This window comes from Onychostoma macrolepis, chromosome 22 (genome assembly GCF_012432095.1).
Source record: "Onychostoma macrolepis isolate SWU-2019 chromosome 22, ASM1243209v1, whole genome shotgun sequence".
In the NCBI taxonomy this organism is placed as follows: Eukaryota; Metazoa; Chordata; class Actinopteri; order Cypriniformes; family Cyprinidae; genus Onychostoma; species Onychostoma macrolepis.
The window spans coordinates 4,527,525-4,553,183 of NC_081176.1; the positions used below are offsets into that span (position 1 = coordinate 4,527,525).

The window sequence follows — 25,659 nt, forward strand, 5'->3', positions numbered from 1 at the left end:
CCACACAATTGAATTCCATGTATTCAGTGTTACGTGACAATGACACACAAATTTGGTGTTAACATGTCAAAGTATTGCAGAGATACAGCCTCATAGGCAGTCTGGCAACATGCCATTAAAATTTGTTGATGCAGCATATGAATTCCTACAGTGGATTGGACTAGCAGTTTCAAAGATATTAGTGAAAGCTGTTTAAATGAAAAATCACAACATTGCACAAACCATAAGGCAAAACCTAGCAGGTTGCCTCAGGTCACATTTGTGATGACATGTACCAAATTTGGTCTGAATACGTTAAAGCGTTGCGGAGATATGTAAATTTTCATGAACATTACATAACATTTCTTTGCTAATTATTCAAAAACAGTTTGTCAGCATGGTCTGAAGATGATCTGGCTCAAATTTCGTGAAAAATCGGACAAACTGTCCGGCTGTAATTTTTTTATGACAGAAAAAGACATTAGAGTGCCATTGAATTGTCATGAGCCAAGGAATCATATGAATTGTGTCTCTAGTCCTTACAGTTCAAAAGTTATTAGCATAAATGATTGAATATTTGGACAGGTGGTGGTGCTGGAGGGATTGGGCTAGAGACTCCGTGTGATTAATCTTGGGACTGACCTCTATCAATGTGCCAAATTACAAAGCTTTTTACCATGCGTACAGTTGGTTAAAAGCTGCCATAGTTCTTTTGGTACTTGGCCCAATAACATTTTGTTTGTTTGTTTGCAAATATGCATCTACACTGACTTAACTTTTTAGGGTTTCACTTTATTTTGATGGTCCCTTTAAACTTTCTGTTAACTATAAATAATGTTGCACCAAAAGTACATGTCTACTAACTCTCATTATAGGATTAGTAGACTGGTAGGGTTAGAATAAGTTGAGATGTACTTGTAAAGTTACTTATAGTAAGTAGAATGTCTGTTTGGGGACCATCACAGTAAAGCAGACATGTAGGTCCAACATTACTTAGTCAACAGGATCATCAAAATAAAGTATTAAACTTTTTAGTCCTCCACACTATATCTTGGTGGAATGCATGCGTAGATGTTTGCATGTTGTGGCAGATCAATTAGCATACATTTTTCTTTGAACATTGTCACATCAAAAATTAATCGTTAGTTCTGGCAGGTCATGTGAGTCAAGCTTGCATCGGCTGATTCTCAGCTGATCACATCTACCTATGGGAATACGACACCTATCGCGGCATTCCTATATAAGCTCTATTCAGTATTAATCAGCAGCTTTTTCCACTTGCTCAGGAGCAAATCACCCTCCTCCATCCTCAACTCCTCCTTTCGCACAGTCAGGACTTGGCTATTTGATATTTCTTGCTGAATCAGAATTCTTTTCTTGAATAATGTTACACTTAAATATCATTAAGTACATTAATGATATCTGCTTTGTTCTGTTTACCCTAGGGGGGTTAATATTGCTGCCATGAAACATTTTTAGTATTTCCCCATTAAATTACTCAAAAATGTATCCTGAATGTGCCCACAAAGGTCCCCAATTCTTTACAGGTTCAGGCAAATGAAGACACAAATGTGCATTAAATGACATATTTTGCTTTCCATACAGTATTTCAAAGTTGTTGACAAACTCTACAACCAGTTTTTCACATCTTTTTAACTCTGTTTTAATGTCTTTGCATAATAAGAACATGAATGTTACAAGTATTAACCAGTGCTGGTAAAATACCTGGGGCAGAATTCCCTTTAGCACAAAGATCAATCAATCAATCAATCAATCAACATTTATTTATATAGCACATTTAAAACAACTCCAGTTGACCAAAGCGCTTTACATATAAAAATTCATCAAAAAACAGACAAAAAACACAACAATATACGTCACTGCCCAATGTCCCACCAGCTAGGGGCAGCTATATGCCACAGAGTAGAGGTGTGTTTTCAGCATTGATTTGAAACAGTCTAATGAGTGACAAGATCTAATGACCAATGGAAGGCTATTCCACAGACGTGGGGCTGCCACAGAAAAGGCTCGATCACCTTTGGTTTTCAGCCGTGATCTTGGAACATGTAAAAGCAGACTCTGAGATGATCTTAAAGGTATGATAACATAGTGGTGCTGTAACAAACATGAAATGTATTCTGGAGCAAGGCCATGCAATCCTTTAAAAACCATTATCAGAACTTTATACTGGATTCTAAAATCAACAGGAAGCCAATGCTGCTCGGCCAGCACTGGTGAAATGCTGGACCACTTCCTTGTGCCAGTCAACAGTCTAGCTGCAGCATTTTGTACTAGCTGCAGCTGTGAAAGCAGATTCTTGGACAACCCTAAATATAGTGAGTTGCAATAATCCAACCTGGATGAGATAAAAGCATGAATCACGGTTTCCATGTCATGAAAAGACAGTATTCTCTTCAATTTGGCAATCATACGCAATTGAAAGAAGCTTCCTTTAACAACAGCACTGACTTGTCTATCAAACTTCAACTCCGAGTCAAAGGTTACACCAAGATTTCTTACTTGTGAATTGATATTATTGGCTAAGGGGCCAAGATGTACAGAAAGCTGTTCGGCTAACTTTGGGGGGCCAAAAATCACCACTTCCGATTTGGACTCATTGAGCTGCAGGAAACTAGAAGCCATCCAAGCCCTTATTTCCTCCAAACACTCCATCAAAATTGATATATTGGGGTCATTGTTACATCTTAGGGGCACATACAGTTGGATGTCATCAGCATAACAATGATAAGCCACATTAAATTTTTGACAAATTATACCCAAAGGGAGCATATATAGAGAAAACAACACAGGACCCAAACATGAGCCCTGTGGAACCCCCGAGGAAATAGACTGTGGAGATGATATAAAACTTCCAAGCTCCACCGCAAAGGATCTTCCATGTAGATAGGATGAGAACCACTTTAACACAACCCCCTCAATCCCTCCCCATTCTTGCAAGCGATCAAGAAGAATCGCATGATCCACGGTGTCAAACGCTGCACTAAGATCCAGAAGCACCAAAACAGCACAATTCCCAGCGTCTACAGATAACAACAAATCATTAGACACTTTGAGAAGGGCAGTTTCAGTGCTATGTTGAGACCTGAAGCCCGACTGAAATTTATCAAAAATTTTGTTTCCATTTAAAAAAGTAGAAAGTTGATTAAGAACCAACTTCTCCAATAACTTAGCCAGAAAAGGCAGTTTTGAAATCGGTCTGTAATTATTTAGCATTGAGGAATCTAAAGTGGGTTTTTTCAAAAGAGGCTGCACCAAAGCATGTTTAAAATATGATGGAACGACACCCCTTGAAAGACTCTGATTTATTATGGACAGGATCATAGAACCCACCACATCCCAAATCTGAGTTAATAAACGAGATGCTATAAAACAGTAACCAGTTCTGCCATTCACTAGCCGTGCCAAAAAAAGAGATCGGGGCAGTCTTGTCACATTGCAAGGAGGCTTAATTGAGCTGCTCATCAAGGTCAGTCACTCTAGTCCCAATATAATATGGTTTCTTGTGGTTTTTACTGCCATTTGCCGAACCACACCAAGATGCATATTATGCATATGGTCAGGAGGCATGCCAGATATGATATCAAAGTGTGGAATGTTTCTAAGACATGTGGGTAAGACCTTAAGTGGGTAAGACCTTAAAAAGCCAGGTAGTTGGTGAAACTCTTTGCTGAGAGCATTTATGGTGTTCAGTGCCTGTAACTGGACGCAGTGTTGTTATTCTGGTGTTAACCCTGAAAAATACTGAATGTGATGTTTGTCAGAAGGAATGTTACAGCAAAAATTAACAAACAAATGTGTGTATACTTACTAAAAACAACAGTTAAATTAGAGTAAGTCTTCATTCATTTGGTAGATATATGTTTATTTTCATTTTTGAAATGTGAAAAAATGAGTCAGTCTTCTTACCTGCAGTTGTGGACATCTGTGACATTTTATGAGGTTTGTTGATTTTAATTGTTGGCATGTGAGGAGGAAAGACCTGTCGTGTCACTTCTCTTTCAGCTTTATTGTGTTCAGTTTTGATTTTCAATGGGCTGTTTTTAATAAAACAAATATTGTGTTTCTTGCACTCTTTTCCTTTCAGTGTTCCTTCCCTTTGCATTAGCCAAGGGGAAAAGTGTATTGAAGTAAAACCAACAGAAACACTGTTTTCTTTTCTTTTGAAATGAACTTGAAAAATCTTTGTATGTTTTTTTTATGTGATGTTATTAAAAACATGATTCACTCACCAAGTCAGTTTGACTGATGGACCTAGAGGCCTGTAAGAAGTTTGAAAGAAATTGGCTACCTGGTGGCCATCACGTTGTTCAGGTGTGTAAATGATTATATTAAACTTTTTCTTTCTTTTTTTTTTCCTTTTCACACATGCTTGCAATGTTAATATCATATGATGAATCTCCTCATTCTGAACAACTTTGCCTCTAGGATCACTGCTGTCAATGGAAAAGTTTGTTAAATATCAGAGATTGTTTGAAAATATTACTTTGGTGAAGTAGTCCTAGGTTTTACATTCAACCTCTATAAGCTTGTTAAATAAAACATAGGCTACTTTTTATACATGTGCTTAAAGGCCTTAAAGTGCTGTGTAACATCTGCTTATGATCCTTGATGGTCGTTGGGACTTTATGTCTTAAGAGACCCTTTTAGCCTTTTGACATTTGCATATAATTCACAGCCTGGCCCGCATTCTACAGTTACAGTATATGGGTGCTAATTGCCAAGGGTTGTCCCCCCCACTGTCAAAATATGCTAAACAGATCGACTATCTTGTGTCTCCATCGGACTTCAAATACATTCCAAGAGAACTAAATGACCCTCGGTACCAGGCCTGTGGACTACCCCCACGATTACAAGATACATAACACACATAGAGGCATTTTCTTTATTTAGACCATAATTAATCAGTTACAAATGTATCTGGTATATGCATGTGTTGTTTGTATGTTTCCTTATTATATTAGCCTAGCTACCACTCGTTATTCGTATTAGTAAGCTCTAAACACTCATATTCAGGTGTATGAATGTATCTCTGGTTTAATACCTTTTAGATGTCTCTTTCTTGATATCAAAATGATCTGCTCTTTATTCCTCACACAATGATGTACACTATGTGATCATGAAATGCATCACACTATTTTTACTGTACTGTGGGGAAAATTACACCAGTCTCCAGATCAGCCGTAAAACATGCAAATGAGGTGTCAAGTGGGACAAAGAAACACTTTCCCGCTGAAACTATGAGCCTTGTTATTGGTCAAACTAACCAAAATGGGTGTTACAGGGAAAACAGATAAAACTTCTCCCACACCAAAAGGTTAGTCTCTCTTTACTTTCAGTGCCCCGGAGACACACTTATCACCTTGGAAACCTCACGACTCCCCTTCCGGGGGGAGTCCGATCTTCTGGCAGTTTTAAGTTCAGTAACTTTGTCAATTCACTTCGGACTAATCAACCCATGGCTGGAATGACGAAGCTTTCACTCCTAAAGGAATCCACCAGGAATCTACGCATTATGGATGCTTTACTCAGCACCCACAAAACCCATGCAAGTAACCGCTTGTTAACTATCTAGATGTGCTTCTAGGCTTCGACCCCTTTTAATTAAGGTGATGTGATTATCTGATGGTTCTTAACAGGATGTAGTTAGCTGTTAGTAATCCTGCCATACTCTCTCTCTCACCCTCCCTCTCTCTCTCTCTCTCTCTCTCTCTCTCCATGCCTTCCTTGGGTTGGCATCCATGTTTAATGTGTGTATGTTTGTGTCTAGTTCGATATTGCATGTTCCCCTGTAGTGTAGTTTAATAAACATCCATATGTATTCACGCTTGGTTGTCTGTGTCTGCTGCTCTCAGAACGAGGTCACTTTAACGTCCGGTCTTGTTACATGCTCGGAAGCAATGTTTCAGTAAGGAAATTATTTGTCGTGGCCAGAGAAATAATTTTCCTTAGAGTCAATAGAAGGGTCCGTACTGTGGACGAACTAATCATGTTATTGTACTATTAATACTACAGCTAATTCCTGAAGATGGATATATAATTGATAACCCGTTATGATTAATTATGTTCATCTCATAAAGCAAATATGCTACAGCTGCTTGCATGAATAAAATGTCAAAATGTAGGTGAAATAATGTTTATTCAGTGTAACACTGTGACAAATTACGGTTACACTTTATATTAGGTGGCCTTAGCTACTATGTACTTACATAAAAAAATAAGTACAATGTACTTATTGTGTTCATACTGTATATCAAAACACTTCTGCTGCTATTGAGGGGGATACGGGTAAGGTTAGGGACAGGTTTGGTGGTATGGGTCGGTTTAAGGGTGGGTTAAGTAAGGGATGAGTCAACAGTGTAATTATAAATGTAATTACAGAAATTAATGACAGATGTAAGTACATATAGGTATTTTTAAAAATATAAGTACAATGTAAAAACATGTATGTACACAATAAGTGCATTGTACCAAATTATTAATTTAAATGTAAGTACATAGTAGTTAAAGCCACCTAATATAAAGTGGGACCAAATTACTAGCTTATTCTGACCTTTACTTATTAAAATACATAAGTGATCATACTAAATTTTATTGTATTTTAAATTATTTAAAAAAATTATTGCTGACAAATGGACAAAATCTACAATAATGGCAAAGTTTAAAATGTAAAATTACAAGTAATTAGTCTATTCATATGTAAAAAACTAAAAATATATATTATTGTTGTAGATATGCCTGACAAGATGTATAAATTAGTGTTAAACTGGGCGTCTTCTGTAAATCATGGTAAAAAATAAAAATAAAAATAAAAATAAATAAATAAATAAAAAAGATACATTCTAATAACAATTCAAATCTGTATTGCACTCATTGTTTTCATTTTAAACCCTTAAACATTTGAATACGAAAATAGGTATATGAATTGAAAATGTAAATAAGTAACATCATGCTTGGTCTGAACTCTTACACAGCTGACTGTCATTTCTTCATTATACCAGATGTGTCACTGTTCACCTCTCTGTTTTAGATCCTATCTTTCTGTTCTTCCTCTTTCCTGCTTCAGGTGGCATCTCAGATACTAGTGATGAACTAGGTAAATCAAAAGGTAGGCCTAAGTCATTTACAAGGTGTAGCAGATTCCTGTACAGGTATGAATTCTCGATGCATCATTTTCTGGACTGACTGATTTAAGGGTGAAGTATATAGTTTCACAAATGCACCTCTTGAACATTGCACCTCCCCCAACTCAAACATTGCAAACACAGCTTCTGCAGGTGATTGTAAAGGCTTGCCTCAAGCTGTTTGACTCTGTCTACACTGCACACATCAAAGTAAACATTATAAACCGGTATATTTGTCTTCCTGAACGGGTACATGATTAAACTCTGGCTGTGCCTGATATAACCACGCCCCCAAACTTATGCTATTGGTTGAGCTAGAAATGTGAAAAAAAGTGTATTTTACACCCCGGATCAGCGATTTTTAATGTGGGACCCCCCTCGAAATGCGATTGTGCTAGTTTTAGGCTAGTTTTTGAGTAGCAATTGGGCAGCTTTTGTTGTGAAAACCTGGCAACCCTGCCTGGCTTCTGTTCCCTTGTTTTGCATTTTCAGCTGACATGGTTTTGGTCTTATTTTTTGTGTTCTTTCTCTGTTTGCAGGGTGGAGTCATATGACAGGTGCTGTGGGTTACTGTGATGAATTGACTGCTAAGAAGTTCCTTCTTTCCCAGTGTGGTTATTGCTTGAGCTTGAGGCCTCTTCGGCACCAGGAGTTTTTAATTTTTTAATTTGAATTCATTCATGTATTACCTTAATAAATAATTTGCTCGTAGCCTCTCCAATTACTGCTCTAATTTTATATTTAAATTTTTGGTACTAAAAATGTGTGGAGTGAGATTTCTATAGCCATGACATTAAAGAAAGCTGCCTAATGCAGTCAAAGGAACATCTGCCAGCAGGCATATTGGACAAAAGAACATGTTGTCTTTTTTCCTCTGGACTGAATTTGCATATACAAAGGGCTGGAACGTTCACGTCATCCCTCTACCTTCCGAGGCTCCAATGTCACACTCACTTCAACTAGTGATACAATTGCATCGCCATTAAAGCAGAAGAACAGAAGAACATTTTTATTAATCTGACTGCATTCATTTTCTAAAGGGAAAAGTTGTGAAATGAAGCTTTTCTTTAATTTGTTCTCCATGATCTTGTTTTTCCTCGACAATGGTAAGACCTTTGTTTGTTATAATTTGTTGCACCGGTTTCTGTGAGTTTATAATAGGCACTGTAGTGACAGAAAGATCTGCTTTTGTGTTGACATTATGATTAGGTTAACAACAGCGCCTACCAAGATCAAATAATTTGTAATTTACACGGGAGGTTACAAAAGTAGGGCTAAAAGATATTTGCAGAAAAACATGGCAGTGTATTAATGCGTTGGAAAATAATTTTCTTAAGTATTTTAATGTGTAATATAATATAGAGAAAGGGGGTCAAATTTTGAAACAGGATGTATCTGTGAATTCCACCTATGTGTTTCACTTCAGGAGGGCAACCATTGTTTTGTGATTTATTTTCTTTCTTTTTTATTCATTCATCCATCCATACATTTTATAACATTTAATCATTTCTTTAACTTGGGGAGGTGTGACAAAGTGAAGTGACAAAGTGAAGTGAAGTGACATACGGCCAAGTATGGTGACCCATACTCAGAATTTGTGCTCTGCATTTAACCCATCCAACATGCATGGGTTAAATGCCATCCAGCAGTGAACACACACACACCGTGAACACACACCCAGAGCAGTGGGCAGCCTTGCTCAAGGGCACCTCAGAGGTGGAGAGAGCGCTGGACAGTCACTCCCCCCACCTACCTACAATCCCTGCCGGCCCGAGACTCAAACTCACAACCTTTGGATTACGAGTCTGACTCTCTAACCATTAGGCCACAACTTCCCCAAAGTCAACAAAGGAGTTGAGGATCCAAAAGCAAGGGCTTATTCCATAACATTACAATTGTATTATTTAGTCATATCATTTATAATAATCATTTAAACCATTTATATACTCATTTCAATGATTCTTTCATTGGATAAGATTAAATGATTGATTATTGATTGATATATTATTGAATGTTTCCATTCCAAGGATTTTTTTTTTTTTTTTTTTTAACGTCACAGGATGATGTTGTGAATTTTCCACTGCTGTTGTTTGTGGTAATAACACTTACTGGATTTATGCTGGTCAGATGAATTTTGAGCTTTGGAACATACAGTTAAGATTATACATTGTGCCTTAGTCTCCTGCTTCTGCTCTTCACTGGCTTCCCTCAGTCAAAAATACAGTTTTGGGTACCAGGTAAAACTTGCTGTTAACAGGTTTTGGGTATTATACGACTTTGCTGACTAGTTTTCTATTACCAGACACAATGGATATTTTCTGACAGGATCTAGTGTCTGGGGTTGGATCTCATATATCTGGTGTGGAGACACACTCTCACTCTCTACTCAAAATCTGATACACTCTTAAAAATAAAGGTGCTTATAAAAGGTTCTTCACAACAATGCTTTATAGAAGAACCATTTTTGGTTCCATAAATATATATATATATATATATATATATATATATATATATATATATATATATTATTTATTTATTTATTTATTTATTTATTTATTTTTAAACCATATCTTTCTTACCTTTTTATAATGTGAAGAACCTTCTTTCGCCATAAAGAACCATATGTGAAACAGAAAGGTTCTGAAGATGTTAAAGGAGTCACCAGGCTCTCTCACCACCACACAACGATCCCAATCACCTGAATTCTGAACACCCCTCATTCAATCAGCACACCCTCATCAGCCCCAGTATATAAGCGCACACCTCAGTTCAGTCTTTGTCTGTCCTTGATTTGGATACAGACTCTCTATCTTACGATTGCCTGTATTCCAGCGAACTCACTCCAGCTCTCCTGCGAACGATCTCCATTGAGCTAAGATTATCACCGTGAAGTTAGTACTGAAGAACGGCTGACGCAAAGGTGTGTGCTTCCCGCTCCTTATTCACTCTCTTCAATTGACCTATTCCTGTTATATCATCAACCCACACTTGGAGTTCTGCTTCCCATCGCTCCCTATACCTGTTTGTTGCTCTGCTATTAACAAATTACTGGATTTCACTAACCTCCTTGTCCAGCGTTTGTATATATCCTGACATATGGAACCATTTAGACAAAAATGTTCTCCTATGGCATTGTGGAGCACATTTATTTAATTTTTTAAGTGTATGTTTTCTCAGCACTATTGTATGTTTTACTTGGCTTATGCTAACTGTTTGTTCTTCAGGTGTGTCTGCTGTTGGATCAGATGTAGTCTCAGTGTCTGTGAAGGAGGGAGATTCAGTCATTTTTCACACTGGTGTTAAAACAAACCAACAAGAAGATATTAAATGGTATTTTGATGACACTCGTATTGCTCAAATCAGTGGAGACCTCAGTCATAAATGTACAGATGTTCAGTGTGAAGATGGTGATGAGAGATTCAGAGACAAATTGAAGCTTGACAGTCAGACTGGATCTCTGACCATTATGAACATCACAAACTCTGGAGTTTATGAACTGAAGATCATCAGTAGCACCAGCAGCAGTGAAAAAATCTTCAATGTTATTGTCAATGGTGAGTCATTAATGAATGTTTAATGCAGTTATATGTTTAAAGTATTTTTAATGTGTTTCTTGACTTTATTGTCTTTACCTGTACATTTATTTGCACGCAGTATTTTCACAATTTCAGATGTGACATCTACATATAAATGCAGAATTTACTCTCGAAATTACATCTGCAGAACATCATTAAACAGCTTATTTTGATTTTAAGTTAAAACCCCATTCAAACTAGGATGATAACTATAATGATAGCTATATTACTCTTCACAGCAACACACAATATCGTTATGTTCATTAAAAGCACTGCAGTTTTCTTGTCTGCCACTTTAAATGCTGGAGCTTGTTAAACAGGATGGATTCTTATTGGCTGTCAATGTTTTTGTTGTTCATCAGCTGGAAAAAAATCATTCTGAAATTAATTCCTACAATATATTTGTTTTTGTTTTTTTTCTCTCTCTGTTTTATCGTTATAGATGTGGTGTGGACTCTGGTATTCTTTTATATTTAGAAAGCTTTTTATAACTATATCTTCAATCCAAAATGTTTATTTTCAGACCAAAAGTGCTTGTGCAATTGAAGTCAAGTTCACAAATATTTCATGTTGTGTAGCATTTTGTTTTCCACAAAAGGTTCCTCCAGCATCTGTTGGTTTGTGTTTCAGGTGTTTCCAATCCTGAAAGAGATGAAATACAGACAAAGTCAGTGAAGGAGGGAGAATATGTCACTTTAGAATCTGAAAGAACAAAAAAACAAAATGATGAGATGATGTGGTATTTTAATGAGACTCTCATCGCTGAAATCATTGGAGATCAGAGTAAGATCTGTACAGATGAACAGTGTAAGGAGAGATTCAGAGACAGACTGAAGCTGGATCATCAGACTGGATCTCTGACCATCACAGACACCAGAACCACAGACTCTGGACTTTATAAACTACAGATTACCATCAGCGACAGCAGTTTTAGTATCACCGTAGCGAAGAGATTCACTGTTACAGTCATTGGTGAGTGTCATTCATTTTCCTTTGAGGAATTTTGAAAAAACACTATTTTTAATCAAACTAGTAAGTGTTGGGATGTGGACTGTTTAGAAAAAGGGAGCTTTGATGTGATGATGCTTTGACTAATGCTAGTAACAAGGAAAATGCATAATATCAGTCCATTTTCCTGTCAACATTGTTTCCTGTTGATCTCAGTGCTGTGATGCTGCTGTTGCTAAAACAGATGCTTCCATTTATCAGTTAAATCAATGTCATACAACTGAGGACCAAATTAAAAAAACAAAAGTGTAAATTAGTCAAATATATTGTTAAATACTGGTTGGATTATCATTCACTCTGACTGTCTGTCTTTATCTGTTTCAGATTCAGGTCTGTCTTCAGCTGCTGTAGCAGGAATAGTTATTGTTGTTCTGCTGGTGGCTGCTGCTGCTGTAGCTGCTGGTGTGGTTTACTGTCGCCGCAGGAGCCGTGCAGCAGTACCACAGAGTGTAAGTATTATCTACAGCTGATTTAACATAAATAGCATAAATGTACACAGTGAAATGTTTTTTTATTCTTAATTTTTAACACCACAGAAGACTGTGTTAAATGTTTAGGGAAATAAAACCTCTGTACGAGCAACAAGAAAAACACAATTCTGAGTTTCTAATAAACTTTGATTTTGTTGCTGAAACATTAGTCCTCCTCTTTACTTTTTACCATTTGTAAAAATGTGTTTTCTTACAGGATGAAGATGTTAATAACTCGCCACGGAACCCAGAAGACATTGCTTTGAGTGACACAGAACATCCTTGAATCAGACTCAGGCCGAGGCTGGCAATAAATCAATGTAACATCGTTTATAATTTTGATACTTTCATTGAAAGGGACTTTAGAGAATTAGGAAATTAACAACATGTTATTAGCAATGGAACAGTGAGGGCTATTTATTAGAGGTTTATTAAGGCTGCTAAAGTGATCCAGACAGGAACAGTGAGACATTTTCTGTTTCGTGTCTTTGCACTGTAACTGATTTCAGTTATTTGGTCTTGCCTGCTTACATTCACTAATGACTGACAGAACGGGCCGTGTTTTCACATTTACCTCACCAAGACCAGGATTTTCCTCCTCACACACAGTCTTACACTGGAGGACAGTCTGCTCTACTGTTCCTGTAAGTGGTTTTACTGGTATTGTTGCTGTTTCTGGAAAAGCTTGTATCATTACATTGTTAATGTTTATGGTTTAACCAACACTAACCCTTAGTCATCAACCTTCATCAGAAAACACTTTCCACTAGCTACAGTGGAACCAAAACCATCCTTAATAAGCTTGGAAATTCATTGATTTATTTTAAAGTTGGTGAAACCCTTTGCTGAGAGTATTTATGATATTAAGTGCCTGTAACAGGAAGCATACATGATACACGCTGTGTTAAATGTTGTTACTTAAACTTGAAAAAAATATTTGATGTGCTGTTTGTCAGGAGGAATATTACAGAAGAATTAACACACGTGTATACTTCATAATGAAAGTAATGTGGCCAAGTATATAATGCAATTAAATTATAGTAAATATTCATATTTTTTTTGTAGATATACTATATTTTATCTTCATCATTGAAATGTGCAAAAATAAGTTACAGTGAAATTGCAATATTAAGTCTTCTTACTGTAGTTGCAATCAAATCATCTGTGACATTATATAAGGTGCTGATTTGTTCTTTAATTTTTAGATGTCTGGTTTATTCCATTATGAAGTGTGTTCAGCTGTGATTGTTGAGTGTGGTTGTTGTTGTTTTTTAACTCAAGGAATTATTGTATTTTGCTGATGTGTTTGTCTTGTAGAATATCATTATTGTTTGATGAAGACTATTGCTTTAACTTAAATACTCTACTTGGTCAGATAGCCTTACGCTTACTGTTTCCTTGGTTCTTTCATTTGGCATCTCCCTTGTTCCTTTTTTTTGGATTTGTCTTTTTGTCTGGTGCTCACAATAAATATTTAAATAATAACCTTAGTAGAGGTATATCATGATTTTTATTTATGTCATGTAAATATTTTCAGAAAAGTCATTGAAGTGTCAAAGCTAATATGCTAAACTCCTCTCAAAAGCTTAATTGTACCACAGATTTTACCATAAACCATGAAGTAGACATATATGTCATTGTTTTCCTAACTCTAGAAACACTTTTTTTTGGAAATAAAGAAATGAACTTGAAAAAATCTTTGTATGTTTATGTGATAAATATTATTAAAACATGGTTCATTCATAATGGCTGGAATATGTGTTTTTTCTAAAATATTTCTGTGTTTTTAGAAACAACTAAGCTTATACTGAATGAAGTTGATTTCAATGCTGACACACTGCTTTTACTAGCAACTTTATTATGTCATGTGGCCTGCTGATCGTTGGCAACATGTATTTGTTTTTGCTGTCAGTGCCGTCTCCCATGTTCAATTGTTCATTGTCCTCTGTGCTGAAGCTCAGGCAGGTGTTATTTGCATACTGCACCCTGTTTCCTGGTTATCAACCAACACTCCATTCACTGGCTCCTGCAGGAAGAAGCCCATTGTCACGCCCCTGGACTGTTTTGTTGTGTTTTCATTCCCCATGTGTGACCTCGTTTCTGCCATTGTCTAATTATCAGTTAATCACCTTCATTGTGTTCACCTGTCTGCCCCTCGTTATCTGCCCTATATTAGTTGCTGTCCATTGAGTTCTAGTTTGTCGGTTATTGTTGATGTTACCCTATGTGTGTACCTCCTCGTTTCCAGTTATATTAAATCTCTTGTCCCCTTTGAACCTTTGTCTTCGCTCCTTGTGTGTGCACTGCACAGAACCGTGACAGAATAACCGACCCAAACAAAAATATAGCATAGCTGCGTGTTTTCCCCTCGTTTTGTGTTCCATTTTTTATCAGTTTTTATTTTTCCGTTTTCGTCATGAATGACCCTGCCTGCCTCCTCCTCCTGCTGGAGCAGAGGAGCTTTTCCCTCGAGGACCATACAAGACTGTTCATGGAAATCTCAAACTATACCCACTACCCGGACTACTGCCTCTGCACGTTCTACCGGACGAGCCTGAATGACGAGTGCAGAGCGCGGTTGTCCGGAGATGGTCCTCGGGGAGATTTTGCCACCTTTGTGGAGTGGGTGCTGGTGTCTTGTGGATCCCCACTGACCGTGGACTACGAGGACGATGACACCAGTCCCACTCCTGACCCAGAGCCCAGCCCACCATCACCCCGAGCCGCAGAGCGTCACCCCGAGCCCACCGCGGACGGAGAGCCAGAGCCCATAGCAACCCACGAGCCGTTGCAAGAAGGAGCGACTGAGCTGGAGTTTGCCCAGGAGCCAGAGCTTCATGGACCGTCCGATCAGGTGCGAGAGCCGGCCACATCGCACGCGACAGTGGAAATTACAGTGGAGCGTGAGGGTGCTGAAGGAAGCCCCGCCCACTGCACCGCCGCTGAGGGTGAGCAGTCGCAAGACTCTGGGGACTTAATAGACTGGGAAACATGCAGACATGCCCTCTCTGCTTCCGCCTTCATCTGAAGTGCAGGGTCCCTCCTATCTCCTCCCTGGCTCCTCCCTCCTTCGTCACCTCCCTGGTCTCTGTCAGCCGGCCCCCTCCAGGTGGTCCGTCCTCCTCCTGAGCCTCCGCCTTTGTTCCCCCCGTTGTTCCACGGTGCGAGGACGCACCTTCCAGGAGGGGGGAGTAATGTCACGCCCCTGGACTGTTTTGTTGTGTTTTCATTCCCCATGTGTGACCTCGTTTCTGCCATTGTCTAATTATCAGTTAATCACCTTCATTGTGTTCACCTGTCTGCGCCTCGTTATCTGCCCTATATTAGTTGCTGTCCATCGAGTTCTAGTTTGTCGGTTATTGTTGATGTTACCCTGTGTGTGTACCTCCTCGTTTCCAGTTATATTAAATCTCTTGTCCCCTTTGAACCTTCGTCTTCGCTCCTTGTGTGTGCACTGCACAGAACCGTGACACCCATCAATAAAAACAGCCAAAGAAGCACAGCAAGCAGAGACTTAGAGGTCTTTCCTCCCCATGAGGCTCCTGTCCCATACAGTTTGACAGCTGTTGTTAGAAATGTGAGAAACAAAGCCTTTCGAAACTTCAAATCAATTGAAACAATCGCTTCTTAAAATGATTGACTCTTTTGGATCGATCGAAGCTGGTGACCCCTGCTGGTCAGAACAGTGTAAATGCTCAGGAAACTCAGCTAGGGTGTAACTATGTTAATGAATAAATAAAAACACTGAAAGAGTATGTGGATTATCTGTCAATCAGATGCATGTGAAGGTTTTGTTGTAGCCTAGGTTTCGACGTAGAAAGCAGTTATGTTCGGAATGGAAATATGGGTATTATATTTGTAAGCATCATACTTTTTTCAGGTAATGTCATAAAACTAGCAATCTAAGCCAGTAGTAGTACTGACAATGTCGTATCAACATGCCCTGATAGCACACGTACATCATGGAGACGTCTATTTGATGCATTTTGTCTGAATTTATTTTTTGAGTGTTTGCTCATCTGCAATACGTCTATAAGATGTTTCCTATCTGATGTCAAACAGACATTTATTAGATGTCTTTAAGATGTATATGATTTAGAATGTATGTAGAACTGACATCTGAAAGACATCTAATGTTTGTACACAGCAGATGCTTTCCAGATCAAGCAATCTTTAACAGACATCTTGCAGACATACATGTGCTATCTGGGTGGCTGAAGGCACAAAAAGTGGAGGAACAGACAAACCGATTCAACTGAGTGAGTCTTTATGCTGGAACAGCTCCGATTGATTCAAACTCAAACTTTTGAATTTCAACATCACTTGTAATTATTTTAAAAATCACGTAGTGATGGGTGAAACAGAGCTTTTTAAAACTGAAACAGTTGAACCTTCAGTTTCTAAGTGCTCCAATCAGATAGCAAATCGCGGATCATCCCCTACTGAAGGTGATTTTGCAATCACAATTGTTTATTAGTTGGTCCTTGCTCCTTCCTGAAGCTGGGCTGTTCATTGTATTTTGAATTAATTTCAATGGTGATCAGGTGTTATTCTTTTTAAGACCTGTAGATAGCTTGGTAGAGTTAATAGTTTATTAGGTATAAAATCCTGAATCCTTAGCTTTGTTAACACAGTGTCTAATCAACAGTCTCTGTATGTGTAAAAGCTGTCATGCATTTTATATGTATATACAGTGGGTACGGAAAGTATTCAGATCCCCTTAAATTTTTCAATCTTTGTTATATTGCAGCCATTTGCTAAAATCATTTAAGTTCATTTTTTTCCTCATTAATGTAAACACAGCACCCCATATTGACAGAAAAACACAGAATTGTTGACATTTTTGCAGATTTATTAAAAAAGAAAAACTGAAATATCACATGGTCCTAAGTATTCAGACCCTTTGCTGTGACACTCATATATTTAACTCAGGTGCTGTCCATTTCTTCTGATCATCCTCGAGATGGTTCTACACCTTCATTTGAGTCCAGCTGTGTTTGATTATACTGATTGGACTTGATTAGGAAAGCCACACACCTGTCTATATAAGACCTTACAGCTCACAGTGCATGTCAGAGCAAATGAGAATCATGAGGTCAAATGAACTGCCTGAAGAGCTCAGAGACAGAATTGTGGCAAGGCACAGATCTGGCCAAGGTTACAAAAACATTTCTGCTGCACTTAAGGTTGCTAAGAGCACAGTGGCCTCCATAATCCTTAAATGGAAGACGTTTGGGATGACCAGAACCCTTCCTAGAGCTGAGCTCTATGAAGGGTTCTGAGCTATCGGGGAAGAACCTTGGTGAGAGAGGTAAAGAAGAACCCAAAGATCACTGTGGCTGAGCTCCAGAGATGCAGTCGGGAGATGGGAGAAAGTTGTAGAAAGTCAACCATCACTGCAGCCCTCCACCAGTCGGGGCTTTATGGCAGAGTGGCCCGACGGAAGCCTCTCCTCAGTGCAAGACACATGAAAGCCCGCATGGAGGACTCCAAGATGGTGAGAAATAAGATTCTCTGGTCTGATGAGACCAAGATAGAACTTTTTGGCCTTAATTCTAAGCGGTATGTGTGGAGAAAACCAGGCACTGCTCATCACCTGTCCAATACAGTCCCAACAGTGAAGCATGGTGGTGGCAGCATCATGCTGTGGGGGTGTTTTTCAGCTGCAGGGACGACTGGTTGCAATCGAGGATAAAGATGAATGCGGCCAAGTACAGGGATATCCTGGACGAAAACCTTCTCCAGAGTGCTCAGGACCTCAGACTGGGCCGAAGGTTTACCTTCCAACAAGACAATGACCCTAAGCACACAGCTAAAATAATGAAGGAGTGGCTTCACAACAACTCCGTGACTGTTCTTGAATGGCCCAGCCAGAGCCCTGACTTAAACCCAATTGAGCATCTCTGGAGAGACCTAAAAATGGCTGTCCACCAACGTTTACCATCCAACCTGACAGAACGGGAGAGGATCTGCAAGGAGGAATGGCAGAGGATCCCCAAATCCAGGTGTGAAAAACTTGTTGCATCTTTCCCAAAAAGACTCATGGCTGTATTAGATCAAAGGGTGCTTCTACTAAATACTGAGCAAAGGGTCTGAATACTTAGGACCATGTGATATTTCAGTTTTCTTTTTAATAAATCTGCAAAATGTCAACAATTCTGTGTTTTTCTGTCAATATGGGGTGCTGTGTGTACATCAATGAGGAAAAAAAATGAACTTAAATGATTTTAGCAAATGGCTGCAATATAACAAAGAGTGAAAAATTTAAGGGGGTCTGAATACTTTCAGTACCCACTATATATATATATATATATATATTAGTATTGGATGATGGCGAAGGCTTTTCTTGTAAATATGAATTCCTAGCTAGGATGCTAGATGACGCACAAGGCTGAATCCCGCTACTTTTTGAAGACCTATACTAAAATGCCTTTTGTTACATGTTTTTATTTTTATTTTAGTCCATACACTGTATGCTATATTGTATACATTTTCTGCTAGAATTTCGGTCAAATACATGACATATACATGACAAATACATATCAGCAAGATCAGTATCAGTACAAGATCAGCAGCACCATCAGCTTAAGGGTTTCTGTCACTGGTGAGAATAATTTAGTAATTTACTGCATTTTCATATAAGGAATTTTACAAGTTGAATATTTTAGATCAGTCTGATAAATGAAAACATGAGCTTTGACTCGAAACATAAAAATAAAATTAAAATTAAAAAAATACTAAATAAATAAAATCGCATGATCAATTACATCTTGAAAGTACAAGTTGAACACTTGTTTGTCGTTGTTTATGACTGCTACAGAAATAATTAAAGATAAGATTTCTGAAACAAGAGGGACCCTGGACCACAAAACCAGTCATAAAAGTGTCAATTGTTTTGAAATTGAGATTTATACATAATCTGAGAGCTGAATAAATAAGCTCGATGTATGGTTTGTTAGGATAGGACAATATTTGGCTGAGATACAATTATTTGAAAATCTGGAATCTGAGGGTGCAAAAAAAAATCTAAATACAGAGAAAACCGCCTTTAAAGTTGTCCAAATTATATTCTTAGCAATGCATATTACTAACCAAAAAATACGTTTTGATATATTTACAGTAGGAAATTTGCAAAATATCTTCATGGAACATGATCTTTACTTAATATCCTAATGATTTTTGGCATAAAAGAAAAATCCATAATTTTGACCCATGCAATGTATTTTGGGCTATTGCTACAAATATACCCCAGCGACTTAAGACTGGTTTTGTGGTCCAGGGTCACATATTACTCTGAAATGTCAATAAATAACACAAATATATGTATAACTTACCGATCGGACACTAGCAGCACAAACAGAAGAAAACAAACATGTGAAACATTTTCAGTTGTTCAGTATAAAGTCAATGAAATTGAAAAGCAATCAATGAAAGCACAACTGATCTAAACAAACACAACAGAAGTATTATGTGAATCCTCCCCCGACAGAGTTTGACCCTTTTAATGCAAACGTGCATGTTAGTGCCGTGAAAAGGTTTTTGCCCCCTTCCTGTTTTTTTTTTTTTCCATATTTGTCACACTTAAAAGATTCAGATCATCAAACAAATTTTAATATTACACAAAGATAACCCGAGTAAATACAAAATGCAGTTTTGAAATAATTATTTAATTTATTAAGGGATAAAAGCTGTCCAAACCTACTTGGCCCTACGTGAAAAAATAATTGCCCCCAAATCTAATAACTGGTTGTTAGCAACGACTGCGTTTGCGATAACTGGCAACTAGTCTTTCACATTGCTGTGGAGGAATTTTTTGCAGAATTGTTTTAATTCAGCCACATTGGAGAGTTTGAGCATGAATGGACTGTTTAAGGTCATGCCACAGCATCTCAATCGGATTTAAGTCCAGACTTTGATTTGGCCACTCCAAAACCTTAATTTTGTTTTTCTTGAGCCATTCAGAGGTGGACTTGCTGGTGTGTTCGGGATCATTGTCCTGCTGCATAACCCAAGTGCGCTCGAGCTTGAGGTCACAAACTGATGGCCGGACATCCATGTGATTCTCCTTCAGGATTTTCTGATAGGGTGCAAAATTCATGGTTCCATCAATTATGGCAAATCATGCAGGCCCTGAAGCTGCAAAGCAGCCCCAGACCATCACACTACCACCACCTTTGACTGTTGGTATGATCTTTTTATGAAATCCTGTGTTGGTTTTACGCCAGATGTAACGAGACTCGCACCTTCCAAAAAGTTCAACTTTCATCTCGTCAGTCCACAGAATATTTGCCCAAAAGTCTTGGTTATAATCAAGATTTTTTTGGCAAATGTGAGGCGAGCCTTTGTGTTCTTTTTGGTTAGCAATTTCTTTTGCCTTGGAACTCTCCCATGGATGCTCTTTTTACCCAGTCTCTTTCTTATTGTTGAATCATGAACACTGACCTAAACTGAGGCAAGTGAGACCTGCAGTTCTTTAGATGTTGTTCTGGGTTCTTTTATGACCTCCTGGATGAGTCGTCTTTGTGCTCTTGGAGTAATTTTGGTAGGCCGGCCACTCTTGGGAAGGTTCACCCCTGCTCCAAGTTTTCTCCATTTGTGGATAATAGCTCTGACCGTGGTTCGCTGGAGTCCCAAAGCCTTAGAAACGGCTTTATAACCCTTTCCAGACTGTTTTTGTTGTCATGATGTGTTGCTCTCTAAGCATGCTTCACTTTGTCAAACAAGTTCTGTTTAAGTGATTTCTTGATTCAACAGGTCTGGCAGTAATCAGACCTGGGTTTGGCTAGTGAAATTTAACTCATCTTTCTAAAATAATGTGGTTAATCACAGATCTTTCATGATTTAACAGGAGGGGGCAATTCTTTTTTTTTCACTTATAGGGCCAGGTAGGTTTGGACAGCTTTTTTTCCCTTAATAAATTAAATCATCATTTAAAAACTGCATTTTGTATTTACGTGCATTGTCTTTGTGTAATATTAAAATTTGTTTGATGATCTGAATCTTTTAAGTGTGACAAATATGCAAAAAAACAAAAAAACAGGAAGGGGGCAAAAACCTTTTCACGGTACTGTACATTTACATGTCATATATAATATAATATAGAAATATAATTTTGCTTATAATAAGAAATGAACTCTTCTTAATGATGGAAACATTCAAAATTTTTATCATTTAACATTGATAGTTTTTGAAAGCTAGATTGCTAAATATGTAAAATTATTGTTGGATATTTGATGGATTACATTTCATGGTAAAATGAAGCCTAACTGTAGTGATTTAAAAATAGTTGTGTATATTTATTTCGCTCTCTGTGTTAGAATATGACATTCAAAACCATCTGCCAGCAAAAAGATACAAAATTTGTCCCAGGGCATCCTCTCAAAATGTACTCATTTGTACCTTGTTTACCCATAAATGGTACATATAAGTACTTTAAAGGTACATATTAGGACCATAGTGGTAAATATTTGTACCTTTTGAAAAGGCACCGCTCCAGTGACAGCTTTTGCACCCTTTTTTCTGAGAGTTTCTGTTTTACTGAAGTTCAGCTTCTGAGTCAAACTGAAAGTGGCTGCGGCTGTATTTTTTTTTTTTTCTTCAGACGTGTGGTTTGATCTGCTGGATGGACAGACATGTGTGAGAGAGAGTGGGGATCCAGCGCATTTATGTTTGGTTTGTACATGAAGAGTTTCTTCCTGTTCTGCTGTTATGAACCGCTTTGAAGTTTAATCAACAGAATCATGATGAGAAAGTTTCGCACGGTGGCAGAGGCCTACTGAAAGTGAGGAAAAAATAGCTGAAGTTGTTAAAACCATTGATTTTGTTAAATTTTGATGGATTTGTTTCGTGAACCAGACCCATCTATCACAGAAACATGTAATTACTGCGTTTGTCTTTGAAATCAGCACTATATGATAAAAAAGTAATTTAGAAGCGTTTCTCCTTTTGGTTACTCCCCAAAACTGATGAAAAATGAACTACTGAACATTTGAATGATACCATAAACCAACCCATAAACAGTGAATCATGCATTTAATTTATTTTTATAATGACAGATATTGACAAAGACAAAAATAAAAAAAAAGATGTGTTATCAAGAACAGTTTTTATTTATTTTTTGCTAACTGTTGCTGGGGGGGGGGGGGGGACTACTGAAACTATCGGTGCTATGACAGAAAGAGTAGAAATTAGTGAATATAGAGAGAAATGCATATTAATATCATTCTTAATATTAATATCATAAACTCACACGGGAGTCACAGGAGTTTCCTAGTAAAATTAATTAAAAACAGATATTACTATTTAAAAACAGATGCAAGTTTGATCATCTTCTCATACTGACATGCACATACTCCACGACTTGATCCTCCTCTTCAGTTTTCTGCTAAAATAAATAAATAAAACTTAAAAAATAGCATGAACTGCACAAGCCTACCTGTCAAATAATAACCATAACACAAGATGAAGAGAAAAAAAAAAAAAAAAATATATATATATATATATATATATATATATATATATATATATATATATATATATATACATTTTAACATAAATATTACAAATATTGTATTGATATTAGCCCAAAGTGAGTAATTTAATAAATTAATTTGTGCCAAAATACAGCAATTTGACTTTATAAGTTTCCTCCCTTTAAGAGCTAATGAGTCTATTACTGCCCTTTCTTTTGCACAATTACGTATATGGTAAGACATTTTTTATTCAGTTTTTCCTGCTGTCTGCAACACTTTCACAACATTTAATTCATTTATCTTATAACATTATAATATTCTGTGCTTTTTTAGTGTTTTCTCAGTTGGTTTACAAATGTATTCCAGTTCAGATGGCTTATTACTTGATCATTATAGAGTCCAAAAAAAAAAAAGTGCACACTGATCTACATCTGACTCACTGCTGAAATAATACAAACACACACAACATAAATGATCCTACCGATTTATGTGCATTTCTTTCACAGATCATCGGCTCATGAAGCATAACAGCAAAAGTGATCTCATCTTCATAAGTCTTAACTGTGTGAACAATAGTAACAGATTTAAACTACAAAACACAACTGATCTGTTTTTTATGTTATTTTTGAGGGCTGTCAAAGGTGAAGTGTTAATACGAACAATTAATTAAATATATTTAATGCTGCAGTTTTAAAATGACAGTAACAAATTTTATATGACATTATTACTTTTTCACACACCCACTACTAGCAGAGTAAAACAGTAAATACAAAATCAGTTTTCTGTGTGCATGGGACGAGTAAAGAGCTGCTCAGGGCAGATGGTCGCAAAAACCAATAACGACACATATTATTTAGGAACTAAATGGTGTTACATAAATTATGTTAAATTATAATATGAGGTATCAACTGATTTAAAATATTTGTGCTGTTATTATAATAATACTTTTTATTATTTGTTATAACACTTATTAAATTAACACTTGCCTTCGTAATCAAAGATTCCACATGTCCAGATGCAGAAGATCCTGACTGCAGTAACACCCAACAGAGAACCAAGAGCAGCAGCAGCAGAGATCACAATCACAGACACAAAGACTGAATAATCTGAAGTAGAGTTTCTGTCCAGCACTGCAATGATAAAGAAAGAACTCAATGCATCAGTCATGATCTGCAACAACATACAGAGATCAGGTCAGTAAATTATCACTAATGTCAACTCTGTTGTACCTGCACATGTGTGACAGAGTTGACTGATGTCCAGATGTGTGGTCTGGTTGCTGAAGGGATTGTTGAGCACACAGCTGTAGGTGTTTTTATCCTGATATTCCACCTCCAGAGGTAGAGAGAGACTGATGCTGAGATCAGACACACTGATGCTGGACAGTAAACTGTGTCCTTTGTACCAGGAGAGAGTCACATGACCCACATTCACCACTGAACACAACAACGAACAATTCTGCTGTGATGATGAAGATGATGATGATGATGATGATGATGATGATGATGATGAACAGTTTCTTCTTATGACAGGAACAGGCAGACGAGCTGAAAACATGAATAGGAATATGGAAAAGGAAAGGAATACTAATAAAAAATGCCTGGTTTAATGTCCTGAGTAAATGTTTAGTATAATGAGAGTTAGTGAGTGAGTTTGCCATCTCACATACTGAAAACTTCAATCATTGTAAAATGTAAATATTTCCAATAAAATAAAATAAGAATATGTAAATGTTTTGACAAATGATCTCTGCTCACCATAGACAGAAACACTGAATGTTTTTGATGACAGTTTTGCTCCAGCTATCTCTAGTTGATAAACTCCAGCGTGTTCAGTTGTGATGTTTGTGATGGTCAGAGATCCAGTTTGTTTGTCCAGCTTCAGTCTGTCTCTGAATCTCCCATCAGGACTATCAGATGTGGAGAAAATTTGGTTCTCAATGCTGATTTTAGCTATGAGGCACCTTTCAGCTCCACATATCCACAGTATGTTATCGTATTCATGTATTTCAGTAACATCAGTGTGTAGAGTAATAGAATCTCCCTCCATCACTGACACTGACTCACCAAACACACCTGGAGAATAAACAGATTTTACACTGATTACGGTCTCTGATGGTCTACAAACAGAGCTGTACAGCTGTACAGCTGTAGCTTTTATAATTTACATGTGCACATGATAATATTCAGCAGCAGAAATGCACAAAACAAGGTGATCTATGAGTCAGATGTGAGAGCCAAACTGTTAGAGTGAGTTACACCACCTAATTTAAACAGATTAAAAAATTGGCAATTATAATCCTGACAAGCAAAACTTTCATCCACATTAATATTGTCCACTATATTTAGATTCGTTACTGCAATAAATTAAAAAGCAAAAAAAAAAAAAAAAAGTTATTATAACATTTCCTTTCAGACTGACTAACAGAAACTCTCTCTGTTGTAAGTAGCTCTTGCGGATAAAAGTACTAAAAAATGTCTTTCTGGAAATTGTTAAGTGCTACTGTTACAGAGAGACTGTTAGAATCAAATAGACAGAGAAAACACTGCAGTGCTTACGGATTTACGGAAATAGTGTCAAATAATGAAGTAATATGGCATAATTTATAAAATAAATAAATAAATTACAGATAACAGTGTAAAATTAAGAACACATTGGATCCTGCAGCTACAGTAACCCAGAGGACCTACTTCATAGTAATGCTACAGTGTTTTCTACCAAAATAATCATTATTATTGTTAATTTCATAAGTGTTCATTTTAAAAATGCACAGGTTTCTTGTTAATATTAAACTTTAAAAATAAGCAGACTTTAATTTGTATCGTAGTTTTACTTTACATTTAAGATATGGTTTTACTTTTACATTTAATATCATGTTGCTCCAGTATGTATATATATATATATATATATATATATATATATATATATATATATATATATATATGCTGCAGATTTATGTATTTATGATTTTTGCATGATTTTTTAACATTTTATTTATTTTCTGGAAATTTCA

General features: G+C 37.1%; 2 protein-coding genes across 7 annotated transcripts; one reads left to right on the forward strand and one right to left on the reverse strand.

The window, feature by feature from the left end:
* The first annotated feature begins 6,922 nt into the window (after positions 1-6,922).
* On the forward strand, positions 6,923-13,852 carry LOC131531339 (uncharacterized). 6 transcript variants are annotated; one of them, XM_058762034.1, is made up of 6 exons: positions 6,923-9,537; positions 9,718-9,868; positions 9,954-10,675; positions 11,327-11,668; positions 12,029-12,153; positions 12,392-13,852. In XM_058762034.1, the coding sequence occupies exons 3-6, from the start codon at positions 10,324-10,326 to the stop codon at positions 12,458-12,460; spliced, it is 888 nt and encodes a 295-aa protein (XP_058618017.1). In that variant the 5' UTR covers positions 6,923-9,537; positions 9,718-9,868; positions 9,954-10,323; the 3' UTR covers positions 12,461-13,852. The 6 variants fall into 6 exon arrangements, with proteins under 6 accessions (XP_058618017.1, XP_058618016.1, XP_058618015.1 ...); XM_058762033.1 differs by having other exon boundaries at positions 6,923-8,227; positions 8,548-9,537; positions 9,718-10,675; XM_058762036.1 differs by having other exon boundaries at positions 6,926-9,537; positions 9,718-10,041; positions 10,346-10,675; positions 12,392-13,848.
* Positions 13,853-23,621: 9,769 nt separating this feature from the next.
* Positions 23,622-24,695, reverse strand: LOC131530207 (uncharacterized). Its single transcript, XM_058760362.1, has 3 exons — positions 24,404-24,695; positions 23,876-24,193; positions 23,622-23,776 (listed from the first exon to the last, which is right to left on the reverse strand). The coding sequence occupies exons 1-3, from the start codon at positions 24,693-24,695 to the stop codon at positions 23,622-23,624; spliced, it is 765 nt and encodes a 254-aa protein (XP_058616345.1).
* Positions 24,696-25,659: the final 964 nt, after the last annotated feature.

Bases quoted from the DNA above. Each gene is read 5' to 3' on its own strand.
- LOC131530207 (XM_058760362.1), bottom strand. From the start codon at position 24,695: ATGGAGGGAGATTCTATTACTCTACACACTGATGTTACTGAAATACAT. The intron at 24,194-24,403 runs GTGAGCAGAGAT...TCATGTTTTCAG, and splicing joins ATTCAGTGTTTCTGTCTATG to CTCGTCTGCCTGTTCCTGTC. The intron at 23,777-23,875 runs GTACAACAGAGT...TTATCATTGCAG, and splicing joins ACTCTGTCACACATGTGCAG to TGCTGGACAGAAACTCTACT.
- LOC131531339 (XM_058762031.1), top strand. From the start codon at position 8,176: ATGAAGCTTTTCTTTAATTTGTTCTCCATGATCTTGTTTTTCCTCGAC. The intron at 11,669-12,028 runs GTGAGTGTCATT...TATCTGTTTCAG, and splicing joins ATTCACTGTTACAGTCATTG to ATTCAGGTCTGTCTTCAGCT. The intron at 12,154-12,391 runs GTAAGTATTATC...GTTTTCTTACAG, and splicing joins GTGCAGCAGTACCACAGAGT to GATGAAGATGTTAATAACTC.